Here is a 17753-nt window from a genome sequence, read left to right on the forward strand (position 1 = left end):
GAGTTGCATTCGCTTTACGCACGAACTCGATCAGTTTTCACTTTTTTCTTAGGAGATGAGCTTTGAAGGCAAAGATTTCAACTATATGGGTTCTCTCTTTATGAATTAGTGATTCCTTAACTATTCTTTGGCTTTATACAAGAGCAAAAAAACTCTGTAGAACAAACAAAATATATGTTATTTGCTATACTCCAATTTCCAAGGTACTTTGAAGGCAACAGTGCCTGTACAATTTTAAGTCCCACCCTTTACGCATTCCTATTGGCTGCTCACTTTCTGTTAAAGAAACCACACCATACATGGTAGTCTTTTAATTATCGTAGTTGCCTTAATGATAAAATCGACCAAAAAAGTTATGCTTTTTATAATATAATTATTGTTACTGTGTAAAAAAAAAATGAAAATATATAAGAATGAAGAGCTTTGGTTACAGTAGTTGGTAATTTTGTGGAGTCCATTAGAGGTCAGTCTTGAGGCAAAAACAATTTACACCAGGCCCATATTTAAACCAATTTAGGTTTAAATATGTTTTCATCATTAAAATTCATAAGAAGCAAAAAAATTACATTATTTGTACTCTCAAACCAGTTCAGCAGCTGGTTTTACAAAATAACACTGGGAGCAAAGTGACCAGTTGTTAGATCCTTTATTACAGCGTCCAAATATAGTCTGCTAATAATAGTCTAACCTCACAAGCCTTCATGTTTTCTGTCCTGAAACTCTGCAGTGAAGCTAAGGAGGACGTGTGCTTGGCTTACACATTTATATTCATCAAGGTGAGTTAATTTAAAGGGAAAGAAAAGAAAGATGATGCAATTGAACTAAAATCAGTCACTATAAGATCCAACAGAGCTACATTTAAATGCCTTGCATGCTTTCGGGTTCCCAGTCTGTTTACTGCATCCCAAAAAAGAGAAGCATGAAAAAAACTGCCTATATCCATTTCTGTTTTAGCTTTGGTCAACCTTCTTTTGATCAGAATGGGGGACTTCCAGCAGTTTGAGCAAGACTTCTACCAAACAGGATATTACATCGATGATCAGGGACGTGCTGTGGCCTATTATGACACTGAGTAAGTATAGCTTAAAATGCATGTTACCTAAATATAGTTATAGTGTTTTGTAAGAAGCATTTGGTTTTCCAGACAAAAAAAGTTAACAAGTTTTGTGTTACACTTTAAGAGGTCAAATCATTTCCAGATTGTTTTTGTACTCTGAAACAAACTTCCATTTTCATTAATGATGTTTAAATGATGATGATTTTTACAGTGGGGGACAAGATGCTATGCCGAATATTCAAAATCCTTTCATGGAGCAGCAGTACCCTGGAGAAATCTACCAACCAACTATGCAAGCCACATCTTTTAGCAGCACTGGATCAGAGTCTCCAGAGGAGGAACCTCCTCTTCTTGTTGGTAATAACATATTTTCTGACACGTCGGTTCTATAAGGTCAAATCTTGTTGACGAAACAAATCTGCCTAAATTAGCTGCAAAAAAGGAAAATCTAAATATGTTCAATTTGAATAAAAGCGAACCAAAAATCTGGAAACAACATTCTTATTACTTAAATAAAACTTGCAAACAGCAATAAATATTTGTAAAAAAAAAAAAATAAATAAATAACCACGGCATTTGATGTTTTTTGTATTGTGGACATTTCCTGAGCTGCTGCACTTTTCTCCAGAACTTGGAATTGATTTTGATCACATGTGGCAGAAGACACTCACAGTTCTAAACCCTTTAAAGCCTGCAGACGGCAGCATAATGAATGAGACAGATTTGACAGGTCCTATCCTCTTCTGCATTGCTCTGGGTGTCACTTTAATGATGGTGAGTCTGATTCTCATCATGCATTTCTGCATCTTCAGTTTTCTAACATAGTTGTAGTTTTACCCCCTGAAACTCTTCTCCATTCAGGCAGGTAAAGTTCACTTTGGCTACGTCTATGGGATCAGTGCCATTGCCTGCATCGGGATGTACATTCTGCTGAGTCTGATGAGCTCTTTAGCTGTTTCTTACGGCTGTGTGGCTAGTGTCCTGGGGTACTGCCTCCTACCTATCGTGGTCCTCTCCACATTTGCTGTCTTCTTCTCCTTGCAGTAAGTCTGTGTATTTGTTTTAATTAGTCTGAGTTATAGAGATATTTTAGGATCAAAGCTGTTTGTTTTTTTAACCTTAACCTTCATTGTTTTTGTTTTCTCAGAGGCTTCCTTGGAACAGTCCTTGCTCTGCTTGCCATTTGTTGGTGCAGCTTCTCAGCCTCTAAGATCTTCATCTCCACCCTTGCAATGCAGGAGCAGCAGATGTTGGTGTTTTACCCATGTTCCCTGCTGTATGGACTCTTCACGCTGCTCACTGTCTTTTAACTTCCACCTGATGAAACCAAACTCCTGCATGTCATGTAGTTATTTTTTCACGTTTAAAAATATTCCTTTTTTTAATTATTTGCTTTAGAGCTGTTTGTGGGCACAATCATTTAAAATACTTTTTCAACTAATTTAAGAGATTTTATTTTAAGAGTAAAACTGGTATTTATCATGCCTCATTGACAAGCTTTGAGGATAAAAAGTCCATAGTTCTTTCTCCAACTCCTTAATTTTGATTATACTTTAAATGCTGTTAGATATTTACTCTCTTACACTACATCCATCCACCCATCCATCACACTCATCCCCATTGGGGTCACGGGGGTAGTGGGGCCTATCTGTAGCTTTCTACAGGCGAGGGGTCTGGTACACAGGTTGCCAGTCCATTGCAGGGCAACACAGACACATACAGGACCAACAACCGTTAACGCACACACTCACACCTAAGGACATGTTGTTTTGACTGTGGCAGGAAGCCGGAGTGTCCGGAGAGAATCCACACATGCTCAGGGAGAACATGCAAACTACATGCAGAAAGACCCCGGGCCGGGAATTGAAACCCAGAACCTTCTTGTTGCAAGGCAGCAGTGCTATCTACTGCACCCTCAAACATCGCAATAAAACCATATTTTTTAGCAATTAATATCGGTCTCCAAAGCATAAAGTATCCATCCAGCCTGTATTTGCCACAGATGATTGGTGCCTGTCTCTAGCAGTCCACAAGTGAATGGCAGGCCAATACAGAGACACAAAACCATACACACACTCACACCCATTGGCCATTTAGAGTTACCAACTGACCTAATATGCTTTTGCACTGTGCGAGGAAGCATCCACAGAGAGAACACGCAAAATCCATGCAGAAAGACTCTAGGTTGGTAATGAATCCAGGACATTCTTGCTGTAAGATAACAGGGAAACAAGCTGTGTCACTATTCAACCCAAATGCTAAATGATTTTTATATGTGTGCACAGTGAACTCAGATTTTTTAGAGGGAGTCTGTCCATCTATCCATCCATGGGGGGTGGGGGAAAGAGGTGGTAAAAACCCTGAGGTGACAAGACTTGTATAGGGCATTGCCATTCTTTTTTGTTGCAGCAGGGGGAGATAGAACCTCACCGAGAGATAAGACGAGGTTGCTAAGATCTAGGAGAGTTCATTTTTTTTTCTTCACCTTTTTCTTGTGGAGTAGCGCAAAAGAGTTAAATCTGGAAATATGTTAAATCTGAAAGGTTTGTCAAATAGTTGACAGTAATTATACAAAACATTTATGAGTGTGTAAAAACATAATTGGCAAACTGCTCATATTTAATTTGCTCCTTTGATTATGTGGCTGGTATAGGATTTTAGGCAAGACCAATTAGAGATTTGTGCGATCACAACCGCACATTGTTGAGTTGCTTCAACTTTGGACAAAAAAATGTATTTAGGTTTATAAAAGAAACAACCTTTAACAGTAAATATGATCAGTTATTTAGCTCAGATTCCATATTAAAATGTATATTTTTAGTTGGCTAGCAGGATGTTAAAAAGTAAACAAGTCATTCAATTAAGTCAACAAACGGATACTATTGTTTTTACACCATATCTACATTGCATGAAGGGGTGAGTTGACTGTGATTGCTTGAGACTCTGATGCTCTGCAGACAATAATTTACGGTTAGATAGAATGTGGAGAAACAAAGAGGAGTCAGTTTGTGGATTTCGACATATTTTTCTAATGATATTAGCAATGAGTAACTTGTAAAAGGCCCTTAAGGTGAATCAGGTTCCTCAGGGGTTTCACATGGTAACAGAATTGATCTCTTAAGGATTGCTGTTTTCCCTGCTTGGTGTTTCTATTGAGTTTAAGAAACAATGATACAACAGTAGTTGAGCTCCGACAGTGAGGTTTTGGCCAGAAAAAGTGAAATCCTGCAGCTGGAGGAAGGGAATTAAGTTGTTTAAGTTAAGATTTGTGCCACCACCTATTATGAAACCTAGTAGAAGTTAGCTTGCAGAGCAATGTAAGGCCTAAGGAACAGCAAGAGATCAAGTTCGCACTTTAGACTCAAAATAGACCAACAGAATTTTTACTTTACTTTGAAAGATGGTCTGACCAAAAGACCTGACAAAGCGACCACAGTTTGTGAGACTGAAAGGTCTCGTATTTAATGATGTAGCTAAAAGCACCACAGCGGAATTCCTTTTTCTACTCTTATTCACCTCCGACTTTCAATACAAGATGAATTACTGTCATATGGAGAAATTTTCTGATGACTTTGCAGTCTTTGGTTGTATCAGAGTGGGTCAAGAATAAAGTAAACCTTTGGATTGCCTTTTGGCCACAACAGACTGGACTGTAGATGCGGGTGTGAAGCAGTCTACAAGAAGGAATATAGCAGAGTTTAATTTTTGCAGAACCTTAGTTTCAGTGTTGGTAAGATGATGCTGCATTTCTTTAATAAATCTGTTGTAGAGAGTGGGATTTTTTCTTAAAATAAGTGCATTTTTTTCTATAATTGATGAGGTAAGTGAGTCATTTTGCCAATGTAAAAAGAGGGTTTACTCCTAAAATAAGAAAAAAAACATTTCATTGTATTATTTCAAGTGTATATTACCCACTTATCTTCTTTTAGGAGTAAAAGTACTAATTCCTCAGACTTATACAACTTCTATTGTCTTTTTTTATACACAGAGTACATACAAAACAAAATTTCATTTAGTACAGCAAATCATCTCATTTACCTTCTCAGATTAAGGGTAAATAAACTTAATTTAAGACAAGTTGACTTATGTCTAGATAATTTTTACAGTGTTGGGGTAGCAGCTTCAGAATAAATAACTTAAAGAAGGAAAAAAAGCTAATATGAAGGTTGTTTCTTTTCTGGAAACTCCTCTAGAACTTCTGGAGATGATTATACAAAGAAGAATTCTTCATAAAGGAAGAAACTATGGACAACTCTGAGGATTTTCAGTCGAAGTTTTGTTCCATTCTGATGTGAGATCTTCTAAGACCTCAATGTTGCTGATGGAGCAGTTCTTCAGGTCTCTCTCCTGATGTAAACCCTTACCTAAAACAGATTCTCTAACATTAGAAAATCTACCTTGGCTTGAATATTAGGGAAATATGATGATCTAATTTTCTTCTTTTTCGCCATCAGAATATCCAAAACCCCATAGCATACTTGACCCCTCCCTATACTTTCTGAATCATCATGCACTATAGGTCCAAAGTAATTACATAAGTGGTCTTTTGACAAAAAAAAGAAGTTAGATTATCTATGATTAGCTACCAAATTAGGTTAGTAGATAGGTTTTTATAGTGTTTCAAATCCTCAAATTCCTGTATACTGTGTACCATGTGGCTTTGGCTAAAAGGGCCCCACCAGCTGGCCCCAGGTCAGCTTGGCTCTCTGTAGAGTTTTCCATATTCCACAGAACAGAACCAAGCAGAACTCTTTCATGCACTTCCTTTATACTTTAGCAATTGGAAGCACTCCCTACAGCAAACTTTACCAGAGGTTTCATCGGTTTTGTTGCTTACAAACATCTCCCCGAACAACAATGAGTTTGATTTCTTCTCTATAAAGCTGATGTTTAGACTTTCTGTTACTCAACAATGATCTAATCAGAACACAGGATTATTCTTAGTCTAAAGCAAAATCGGTTCAAATACTTTGCTGTTCATACAAATATTTTGGAAGATGTATCTAACATGTGGCAACATCATTTTCTTCTGCTGTAATGAAATATCACTTTTAAAACACTGAGTCATTTTTAACATTGTTAAGCACAGACTAATGGGAATATGGCCTTAAACAGGGGAAGTCTAAGAGCCAAGGGTTCTGACCGCTATCTTTCTATTTTGGAGAATGTGAAAATTGATCCTCCTTAGTAAAAATTTGCCAATTATGTTTTTACACACTCATTTCTGATAGCTTAGAGTACGAGTCATTGTAACAGTCATGTTTTGGACTGTGAGAGGAAGGGTACCCACAGAAAAACCATGTATGCAATGGGTCAGTTTAGGTTGGGATTTTAACCCTTGATCTTATGTTGAATTGTGCCTTGAGATGACATTTGTTGTGAGTAGGCACTATATAACAAAACAGAATTGATTCTTATGCTGCACAAAAAACGTGTTAATTTAGACATTTTAAATGTCTTAAGCCCTCTTGTACTTAATTTTCCAATAAGTATATATATATATATATATATATATATACATGTTATTAACTTTACAAGGAGGACGTATATCAAACATTGCTTAGTGGTCAACTAACCTGAGCCTTAATTCTACCCTTTAGTTGATTAATGCATTTAAAGACCTCTTGTCAAAATACTTGATCTTATATCCTTGGTCTGAACTAAGAAAAAGCCCACAGTTAGTCGAAGTGATGGCATAAACAACAGCCACAGATCGTGTTTATATTAGAGAGCATAACCTCCCTTCCTTACAGAGGGGATATATGTGAGGGAACATGTGTGCATGTTTGACAGAAAGCAGAGGGAAAGGAGAGGACAATCCCACGGTGGGACTGTGAGGAGCAAGCCCACTCTTTCTTCTCCTAACTGTTTGGATTGGTTAAAGCAAACAAATCCCTCCGGCCAAGCGGTAGGCTCAAGACAAGCGCTCCCCGGGCCTCGCACAGTCCTCTCGCTACTTTACACTAAATTCTTCCAGATGATTTATGAGCTCTCTCTTCTCAGAGGCTCTCTGCTGCTCACCTTTCATTCGGCAGAGCTCAGCTGACGGGGATCCGTGCTTGGAGCACTGCAAGCCGTCATTGACCCGGGAGCTCTGCTTTTACTCGAGTCCTCCCTGCAGCGGTTTATAGTGTTTAAGGATGTAATATGGATTAGCAATGTTTGCTGTACTTCCTCCTTGTAAAGTCTGCTGTTTGTAGGTTGAGATAAAACTTGAAGGTTTCCTGGGAAGTTGCATCAGTTGTGGTGTTTCTCCTGACCGATCATACATCCAGGTCTATACCATCACTGCTGCAAGTAAAGCCTTCTGATTGTAAAGAGTCAGCTTTGTTTTCTGGTGTTATAATGTTTTGAGCAGACTTTGAGTCCAACATGTTTGAGCTATTTGTTTTTTTACAGTACACATTGTTTGTATTATTATCATAAAACTCAGGTTCAGTTTGACATTTTTTGCACTTTTATTTCTACCTCCAATTCTTAAAACCATCTTTTCATTGCTCGGATTTCTATACCTTGTTTCTTTGTCATCTTAACCGCTACTAATCTATCTGTTTGTCCTTCAGTTATTGCTAAGCAGCATACAAGTACATCCATGCTGTCATTCCACAGATCAGACTTGCTTACCATAAGTTTTTTTCAGTGACTGATTAAGTTTGGTAAAAAGGTGAACCTGTACCATGGATAACTACAACTTTGGGAGGACAGTCAAGCAAAATCAGTTTTGGGGAGCCTTCCAAGGTTTTACACATCAAGAGCAACTACACTCAGACAAATCCTACACATGGGCTACAAAGGACTAAAGAGAAAAAGAACTGGATTGTTCTGCTTAGTTTATCAATGTCTTCTTTTTTTAAAGTAAGCTTGCATTTCATTTTGATTCGCTTCTGAATGTGCCAAAAGAAGGTTAATTATCCATGGTGCTACTATGCTTGATTAGCCAGCAAACTAGCCTAAACTGAACCCAACAGAGGATCTATAGGGTACTGTCAAGAGGAAGATGAGAGCCAGCAAACTCAGCAAAGCAGACAGGCTAATGGCTTTTGTCAAAGCCAGCTGGAGTTGCTGATTGCCTCTAGGGATTAAGTAATCCATGCAAAAGGAGGCACAATCCCTATACTTGTATTTAGATATTCTGCAAAAAAAAATCAAAAATCTTGCATTCATTTTCTTAAAAAATAAAAAATAAAAAATAGAAGTTAGAATTGCATCCTGATAAAAAGTGGTTCAAAGCCCATCTCTGCAAATTAAATCCATCTCTACAAATATTGTACCGTTTCGGATGTGATCATTTAATGGGCTGATAAAATCTGAAGAGGCTGAATTTTATGGTCTTGGTAGATTCATAAAAACAGAGTCATCACTGACCTTTTTTTAAACTTCTCCATTGACATTTTCAAATCTAAAATCTATAGTTATCCATCTTTATTCTAAATGTGATTGTTTCAGTGGTCATTTTCTTTCTAAACTAAGCTTCAACAATTCTTTCCCACATTTTACTGTAATGGACCCAGAGTCCGTGTTTAGAGATGGGATAAATTAATATAAATTTCCAAGTTTAGTTTCAGCACATTGGTCATTTTGTTCTTATTCCCCTTGCCATGTAAAATAAAGTTGAACATTTTAAGTGTCTAATTATTCATGAGGTGACTTGCGGCTTCCCCCCACATTGGTACATCATATCCTTATGAAATATGTTACAGCTTTCAAGGTTTTTGTATCTGAAGTATTTCATGAGGCATATAGGTTTCAGATTTTCCAGCAGCAAGCCGAAAAATGAATATCATTAATTTTCTGTAGTTTTTCAGATGATGGAATCTGACTTTGGTCTTCAACCTGATATATGTTGCCTGATTGTCTGTCAGCTGTAAAATGAAATATGGCGTCATGCAAAAAGAAAAGAAAAACAAATGTTCACATCAATTGTTAGGGAGTGATGAAGCTAATTTTAGAGGTGCTAGGAAAACAAAGCTGGGCACATCATTTAAAAAGATATTTTAAACTCAGGGGGAAAGTTGAAAAGTTCATTTTGGTGAAATGAAGAGCCAAACTAAACACCCAGGTTGTTTTCCTCCCATTTGCTGCAGGGTTGGTCATAGTCCAGCTGGCGTTAGGAAAGAAGATGAAAGAAGTTGATAAAAAAAATAAAATAAAAAACTTGGCGTGCTGTTCCTGAAAATGTCAGAATCAAGACCTATTAGGGCTTCAAATCATTACGTGAAGGCTTGAGGTTTAGGGGGATCATACTGATGGAAGCCTGGACAAAGAAACACTCAAACCCCCATGTCTATTGTAAATCTCATGCAGTCAGGTGAAGCAGAAGCTGGAGAAACCTATTCAGAAAAGGACTGTCAGTCCTGATGAGTCTTAGTCTCAGTGTCCAAAAAGTCTGAAGCCTTCTAGGTGTAATATGTCCAGATCCAGACATGGTGAAACTTACATCATGAAGATGTAGAGCAGCACCAAAATGGAACATAAGAACGACCACATTTAAACTATTTCGTCTCTGGATGACCATTTTCGTCTCTGGATGACCTCCATCCTTGTGCTGACAAGGATGGAGGAGTATTTTATGTTTCAAAGAAACATACCTGCAGAAACATAAAACTCCTAACATCATAAACACAACTACTCACCTGAGGCCTGCATAACCTCTAAAGACTCAATCCTGACATATTGATATAAAACAATAATCCTCTATGGCATATTTTCAACTGCACAGGAGTTATTTATCTATGTATCAATAATCAAATACAATAGATATAAACCCAGAAAGAGAGCGGGGAGTAAACCTTTTACAGTATTTATAAGCAGCTGCTGCTTAGGAATCCTCTCAACTGACCAACATCTTGAGCATGTGGCGGTGCCTTGATTGTGTTGAGTGAAGTCTTTGTGACTTCAACAGGTGTGTTGAGCAGGCACCCAAAAGAAAATGAGATTGTTTGCACGTAAATCCATGGAGAAAATTCTTTAGCTCATAATCTGGGTGGACTATAACCAACAGAAAAGTGACTTTGACTTCTGAAGCTAGATTCCTATTATTAAATACTTATGTGTTTAAAGCAGTGATAGCTAGTCCCAAAAATAATTAATAAATCCTTAAATACTTACTGTGTGTGTTCCACTAATCCTTATTTCACCTCCCAATCACCAAATTGTATGCACTTTACTGTAATCTAGCAATCAGTTATGCCCAATATTGCTAATTTACATAATAAATATCTTTATTTATATTGATTTTATGCTGTTTTTATTTTTACTTACCAAAGTTTAAGTAAATTGAATATCTATAGTAACACATTCAGAGCATTCTTAGGAGATTTAAAAGCTTAGAAAATACTGTAGTCACCAAAAAAAAATAAGTATAGATATATATATATTTCATCATCCTGTTGCAGTTGCATGGCAGCAAAATCAAGCGGGTTCTAACCACAGTTAAACTGCCCTTTTAAAGATCATCAATTTGGAGATGTAAAAAATGTATACTCTTATGTGTCTTTATTCATATTTGCTCTACCACAGCTTGGTTGTTTGCCTGTCAATTGCCGCTCTGAAAGTTGCATATTCAATCAGAGCACCATGGATGATCAGAGCTGTGTGGATAGTGCCTCCCTTAAGTTCTGAGCTTCTTCCAGGTCTCCTTCTGATGAGACAAAGTTAGGAAAATTGGTAAAGGTAGGAATTCACAAGCCATTTTGTTCAGATGAACCACCTCATCTGCCTTCTCTTGACTCCGCAGAGCATTAGTTTTACTTGTGGGGAAGTTGGTTCTTAACTTATCTGACATCCTGGCCATCCTCCAGAGGAGCTTTTTTCTCTTTTGTTTTCAGTAAAGCTTTCTTCATATCACAATCCTTGTCACCTGATCATAGGTACTGTAAGTGTTGGAAAGTAGATGGGGTAGTAAATCCAGAGATCTCTCCTTTTCACAAACTGGACTTATACTGCAAAGAAACTGCTAAATCCACTAAACTTAAACTCCAAAAACTGAGGCAGACACAACTAAAATAATTGTTTCATACCTTCCAGTTCCGTCCAACAGAATGATCAGATCGGATCCCTGACCGCATTTGCCACATGAAATACACCAAATAATAGCAGAGAACGCTAAGGGGGTAAAAAATACTTTTAAAAAATTGACTCAAGCTATGTTTGCCAAAATCTAAAAGATGTAAAAAAAAAAAATGTTTTCCCTATAACTCTGTGAATGAATTAATGAGCAGGCCTTCCAACAGAAGCTCGGCAACAAATAGATATAACACCCCTTTAATTGATCCATTATGGGTTGGATAAGGAGCCTGGCTGAAATACTCCGATCTAAAGTAGCATTCAAGGTCCTATCAATATTACAGTGCCCATTAAGAACATCAGATTTTGTAATTATACTAATTAGAGTAATTTGTAAAACAAATAGGCTGGAGCTGCTGAAAAAAGTGGCCCAGGAGCATTGTGTGTGCGATTGAGTTGATAAAGTGACTGCCTTTGTGTTTCTACTTTGTTTTTCAGCCTACCATAAATGATCCGGAAAATGTCCTAATGAACAACACAGGTGGGAAAGTCATGAATCCTGGAGGTCTCGCTACCATTTGATAGAAAAGAAAAGTGCCGTTTTCGGGTGAATAGGAGAGCAAACATTCCCAGCTAATGACTGGTTTTTGGAGCAACCAGTATGGCTGACTGAAGTCTAACCAACTTTTTTGGAGCGGAAAGCGATATCTGATACGTGACCCTCCACAGGCGAAACCCAAGGAAGCCTCCAGGGGTGAGTAGAAATTAGGGAGGCTGTTAATGAAGCAAGTAAAAGAGAATTAATCTGTTACATGCACCTGCATGAAAAACACTAGCTAGTCCAGTCCTGCTGCATAGGAGTTAAGAGGAAAAGAAGAAACCAGGTGCTTCTGATCACATGGATTAATTAACCAACCAGCAGTTTGCCACTCTGGAACACACAGGTTTATAAACACAATCTGTTTCTAAAAAAAAATGACAAGCAACACTTACTGGTGATTAATGTGGTAAGGCCATTTCCAAAGAATGTATCTACTGAAAAGAAAAATATTGATTAGAAGTCTAAAACTTTGAACAAAGATGTTAATCCTCCCAGTAATGGACATCTCAGGAGCTTAACCTCACGGTTAGCCATAAAATGCTCAGAGAAATAATAAGATTAAACTTATTTGGGATGTAGGAGTCATATTTCTGAGTGACAACAGGTCTGTCATGCCACAGTGCCAGGTAGATGGTGGAAATTACTGCATTGATACGAATGGGTTCTATTTGTGATGCCGGAGCAAAGGATTAAAGGAAGAAGGGAGGTGTAAAGATAAAGAAGTTTGTGCCCACCTGTAGTAATCAGCACGTTGAGGTAGATGGAAATAACTTTCTTACGAACACAGATATGTGAACAATTTTCAAGAGGGGTCGTCTATTTGTGTACATTGAAAGGATCATGAAAAACGAGCACAACAAAATTTGCTGGATTTATATTTAAAGGCTTCAGTAAAAATCTAAATGTTAGCTGTGCGATCTAGGTTGTGAAGCTCTACCTGTATGAATCACCTCTTCTGTAAGTGATGATACTGGTGGAGTTCGACTACAAAGTGCTGCTCGATGTTTAGAGAAAACTAAATACAGCATATTAGTACAATAGTGGAGGCATATTGGTCAGGGCTTATTTTGTAGGCACAAAACCTGATAAGTTTTTGTAAGACTTCCATTTTGGAATCTGCAGTCTGTTTTCAGGTTGACTATAGTCTATTTTAAGGCCTTGTAAAAAAACAGAATATTTTACTGTTCAGACTACAAGAAAACTGACAGTATTAAAAGGGGTTGCACTTTGTTTTTATGGTTTTCTAATCAATGTATGGTATTCATTTGCAAAAACTTAAATACAACGTCTTGGGGGAAATGTTTTAAATCACTTTTTATTAAGTCTTAAATTGTTTTTTTTATTGTCATTACACTGTCACAAGTACCACAGAAGTACCCACAATGGAGAAATTCACTCTTGGCATTTGAACCATCCCTTTGGGGAGCAGTGGGCTGCCACTGTGCAGCGCCCGGGGAGCATTGTGGGGTTAAGGTTGCTCAGGGACCCAGAGTGGAGGCTCTGGTGCTTGAAACCTTCTTAGAGCACAAGCGCACTGCTCTAACCTCCAACCCTCCCCCTAATGGTTCATCACAGCTGAAGCCTGTCCTTGTTGCAGCTCTGTTAAAGGGATCACATTAGAAACATTTGATTGTTGGAAACTGGGAGCAAAAAGCAAGATGCTAGCAATTTAAACAAGGTATTGTTAACAACTCGGCAAGAAAATGGAAAAAAAAAAAAAAAAAACATGTCTGTATTGCAGCATCATAATGAAATGTTAGCGTAATTTAACCAAGTTATTGTATATTTCTCAGTTTTAGGTATTTCCCTGCTGTGAAAAACTTGCATTGTTCAGACAGTAATGCCCACCAAGACTTCACTGATGTCCCACAGTTTAGATGCCACTTCCTGATTTGTGGCTTTCTCCAGAAGTTCCTGAGGCTTACAATCTGCAAAACACTTTCCCTGCACACTGTCAACATCTGGGCTGGAGGCCAAATATACTGAAGTCTGAGCTCCCTCCTCCGGGCTTTTAAACAGGCCCCAGGAGAGCAGGTTAAAAAGCGGCTTCGCTAACAGCGGAATGTGGACGTGCCGTCCCAGGTTAGTCCTCACAATGCCTGGAGTCAGAGCATTCACCGTCACGCCGCTGCCCTCCAGGCGGCGAGCCAGCTCACAGGTGAACAGCAGGTTGGCTAGTTTGCTTCGACTGTAAGCAAAGGCCTTGTCATAGAACTGTTCACTGTTCAGGTCTTCAAAGTTAATTTCACCGTGCTTGTAGAGCTTGGAGGAGACAACCACAATGCGGCTGGGCGCAGACCGCTTCAGGAGGTCAAGAAGCAGGTGGGTGAGCAGGAAGTGACCCAGGTGGTTGACTCCAAACTGCATCTCAAAGCCGTCTTCTGTCCTGGTGTAAGGACACTGGTAGACTCCGGCGTTGTTGATCAGCACATCTAACCGAGGCTCCTCCTGTTGAAGAGTGCAGGAGTGCATCAGTTAGTGTCGTACTACTGCTGGAAAGTGAACCACACCTCCAATATTAATGGATTCTAAATTCCTTTTAGCGCTTCTCAGCTTCTCCATCTCTAATAAACATCATTAACAAAGCATGATACAGCCACCGCCATGTTGTGTTCAGACTGCAGTACAGTGTTTATTTCCTCCCAGATATGGCATTCTACATGGGATTCTGAAATACTACAAAAAAATTTTTTTTTGTAAAATATGAACCAACATGTCATTTATTCTTTTTTTCTTCTCTTTATTAAACTGTCACCAATATTTATTATGAGCTTTAGTATCTTGGTCAGTAAAATGAGCGTCGTTAATGTAACACTTAAATAGTCAATTTCAACACTGAGCCAGGTTACATATATTAATTCTACTCTAGTTGGAGTTGATATTAGTTATAGAGTAAAATAAGAATTAATCTGACAATTATTAACTTAGTTTAACAAAAATCAACACTAAGTGGAGTAAAATTAACTCTAAAATTCTGACGTGATCAGTGTAAAATTTACACTGTACAGGGCAGGACTATATGTAACCAGCCTCAGTGTTAAAATTGATTTTCGGTGTAGGGGCATCAAAGGCATTTAAAAAAAAAACAAGAGCTATGACAACATCTAATTTCCCTTAGAGGGCAGTAAAGTTTTTCTGAATTAAGTTTAATTAAATATATAGTCCACTTTGCTGGCCTAATATATGAATAGGATGCAGAGCCTGAGCTAATGGTCATGAAATATTAACAACACCAAGTATTTGATACAAGCAGTTTTAGCAAAGTGCTATAAGATTTTCCACCTGGCTTCTGGCTGTGCGTAGCTCCCCAACAGTTACTATGGGGCTTGAGGCCGTTTTCTCAGAGTCATACTTTCCTTCCCTGTGTTTTCACACAGACAGGCCATGCAAGGGCACCATGGTTTATTTTAATCTTTTTATAGACTTTTTCTGTTCACTAACGTTTTATAACAAACCCGTCATGCCTCTCAAGCCTTCAAAGAGCAGCTGCACTAAATCATTATACATTACTCTGAAGGTATTGGTTGAAATGTGACATGAGAAGTAGTTGAAGGGATATTGATGCATTTTCAAAGCACTGAATCCAATAATAAAAGGAAAAATGTGTAATCGCTGGACATGCTAAAACAAAGAAATAAATAAAATGGTGCTAAATATACATTGGAGTACCCCATAGTTAGTCAAATAATTAGATTAGTTGAACTTAAAGAGGAAAAGCTAGAAGGAATTGTTCATTTTGGAAGGTAGCAACTATTCTATCAATGTATATCCATACAGTAATAAAGCGATGACTGAAAAAAGATTTTTTCCCCTAAACTATAGGAAGCCAGGATTTTCTTGCCAGATTTTATTAAAAAGTTCACAGTTTAGATGTAATTTGAGAAGAATTAGGAAAATCATCAACCTACAAGACCTCAACCAACTTGTAAAGGGTTACTTTGTACCTTTAAAACTATTAAAAGTTCAAATCAAGTTATTCAAAGCCACTAAATATGGAAAACTCTCATCTTATCCTGACTTATCTTTATTTAAACTCCAATAGACTTTTTAACACATCTGGTTAGACTTAGACAGATTTTATTTTGTCATTTTGTATATACAAGTGTAAACAAAAAGATATATCGTTGGGAACAGCTCTCTAGACCAGAGATCTTCAATAGGGGGTCCACAGAGGTACTGCAACGTTTTGGTTGTTTAGACCTTTTTTTTTTATATATTCCCCCCTGCAATTTCTTTCAATAATTTAAATGTCTTTAAATACGCATTACTCCATCTGTAATAGAGTAACTATAGGACCAGTTTGATATAACACAATTTCATAAATATATATATAATCATGGGGTCCCCGCTCCATCTCGCCATCAGTTTGGGGGTCCTCTAGACTATTTCATTTTTTTAAGTGCAGCCCTGATAAGATAAGCAGCAGTGATAGAAACAACAACATTGTGATGAAAAACATTAATGTAAACATATGACTGTATAGTTACAGTTCATTCAACATTCATTCAATTAAATTTCTTATTTTAGGGTAATTAATGTGGATAACATTGAACTTAAAATGAATATGAAAGCCAGTTGAACAGTTGAATCTGAAATGTCCAAACAAAATGTTTTTCCAGAAATATAACACTGGAAACACAACTTGAACAACTGCTATACAACATTTGACAAACTTGACTAGGCCTTTATGTTAACAGGTAAACAAAAATTACATTGACTTTCCTTACAAATCAAAAATATTCAAATATTACATTTAGTCCTATCAGTTACCTTTAGAATGCCTTCGCAGAAGGTGCGCACAGACTCCAGAGAGGCCAGGTCCAGCTGTTTAACCACCAGCTGCCTGCTTTCCGCTCCGGTCTCCTGCAGGATGTCCCGGGCAGCCTCCTCCGCTCTGGCCTGGTCCCGACATGCCATGATGACCCGGCCCTGGAGCTTCACAATCGCCGCCACTGTGGCTCTACCGATGCCGCTGTTCGCTCCGGTCACTATCACAGTCTTCCCCAGCATCGTAGCTACTGCCTGTAGCACGTTTACCGAGTCGCGGCTACTGTTAGCGTCACGTGACAATAACAACATAGAAATACTTCATTACCCAGAATTCCAAGGGGGACAATGGAGCCTTAAAAAGTCGGAAGTGGCCTATTTCAGAAATTAGTTCTAATTATTTTATAAAGAAATGTATGCTAACAATAAGAAAACTATCATTACTATAAAAAAAATGCATTGTGTATAATTATAAGAAAAAACTTCATTGTTATTTTTTAACAATTTTGTTATTAATTCAAAGGAACAACTAAATCCCCATTAAATTATCTGAACCAATATGAGAGCTTCTGATCATTCAACTATACTTAGAGGCAATATAATATTAATAATAATACTAGTCACAGGTGAAAGTGAATCCATATCCACGATTTACAGAGAGGCTGAACTGAAGTAATGATTAGGAGAGGGTTGGTCTAGTACTTGGAGCAGTGTGTTTTTTAAATTACACTAACATTTCATTATGATGCTGACATACAGAAATGTTTGCTGTTTTATTTTACTTTTTAATCCATTTTCATGCCGAGTTGTAAACAATCCCTTTGCAAAAAGAAGTATACTTGAAGTAAATTCCATTAAGAATACCTACTTAACTATAAGTTTAGAAAGTATACCCGAAAAAGTACTTTTAGTGCACTTGAAGTATTACTAAAGTAATTCTTCTTCGAACTAAATTGGGACATTTTTAAGTTTACTAAAGTATACTTTAAGTATACTTAAAGTATACTTTAGTAACAATAAAGTAAACGATTGCATAGTCAAGTACACTTAACTATACTATTGTTAAGTATATGAAATATAGTTTTAAAAAAGTAAACTCTAAGTGCACTGCCTGATTTTAAGTATGAAATTAGTGCACTTTTAGTATACTTGAATAAACTACTTTTTGCTAATGGATACTTTGTGTAATTTGCTTGTGTCTTGCTTTTTGCTCCCAGTTTCCAACAATCAAATGTTTCTAATGTGATTCCTCTAACAGAGCTGCAACAAGGACAAGCTTCAGCTGTGATGAACCATCAGGGGGAGTGTTGGACTCGTGCTTAG

General features: G+C 37.5%; 2 protein-coding genes across 3 annotated transcripts; one reads left to right on the plus strand and one right to left on the minus strand.

Moving 5' to 3' along the window:
* Positions 1-623: 623 nt before the first annotated feature.
* On the plus strand, positions 624-2589 carry zgc:123321 (uncharacterized protein LOC559912 homolog). 2 transcript variants are annotated; one of them, XM_038290672.1, is made up of 6 exons: positions 624-776; positions 955-1072; positions 1269-1414; positions 1686-1831; positions 1919-2100; positions 2205-2589. In XM_038290672.1, the coding sequence occupies exons 2-6, from the start codon at positions 981-983 to the stop codon at positions 2365-2367; spliced, it is 729 nt and encodes a 242-aa protein (XP_038146600.1). In that variant the 5' UTR covers positions 624-776; positions 955-980; the 3' UTR covers positions 2368-2589. The 2 variants fall into 2 exon arrangements, with proteins under 2 accessions (XP_038146600.1, XP_038146601.1); XM_038290673.1 differs by having other exon boundaries at positions 670-776; positions 980-1072.
* Positions 2590-13010: 10421 nt separating this feature from the next.
* LOC119787035 (retinol dehydrogenase 14-like) lies at positions 13011-16726 on the minus strand. The gene is made up of 2 exons (XM_038290655.1): positions 16434-16726; positions 13011-14111 (listed from the first exon to the last, which is right to left on the minus strand). The coding sequence occupies exons 1-2, from the start codon at positions 16671-16673 to the stop codon at positions 13494-13496; spliced, it is 858 nt and encodes a 285-aa protein (XP_038146583.1). The 5' UTR covers positions 16674-16726; the 3' UTR covers positions 13011-13493.
* Between the last annotated feature and the right edge of the window lie 1027 nt (positions 16727-17753).

The sequence above is a fragment of the Cyprinodon tularosa genome, unplaced genomic scaffold (assembly GCF_016077235.1).
Source record: "Cyprinodon tularosa strain WSP-4 unplaced genomic scaffold, ASM1607723v1 ctg286, whole genome shotgun sequence".
Taxonomy (NCBI): domain Eukaryota; kingdom Metazoa; phylum Chordata; class Actinopteri; order Cyprinodontiformes; family Cyprinodontidae; genus Cyprinodon; species Cyprinodon tularosa.

Bases quoted from the DNA above. Each gene is read 5' to 3' on its own strand.
- zgc:123321 (XM_038290672.1), top strand. From the start codon at position 981: ATGGGGGACTTCCAGCAGTTTGAGCAAGACTTCTACCAAACAGGATAT. The intron at 1,415-1,685 runs GTAATAACATAT...ACTTTTCTCCAG, and splicing joins GGAACCTCCTCTTCTTGTTG to AACTTGGAATTGATTTTGAT. The intron at 1,832-1,918 runs GTGAGTCTGATT...TTCTCCATTCAG, and splicing joins TGGGTGTCACTTTAATGATG to GCAGGTAAAGTTCACTTTGG.
- LOC119787035 (XM_038290655.1), bottom strand. From the start codon at position 16,673: ATGCTGGGGAAGACTGTGATAGTGACCGGAGCGAACAGCGGCATCGGT. The intron at 14,112-16,433 runs GTAACTGATAGG...ACTCTTCAACAG, and splicing joins TCTGCGAAGGCATTCTAAAG to GAGGAGCCTCGGTTAGATGT.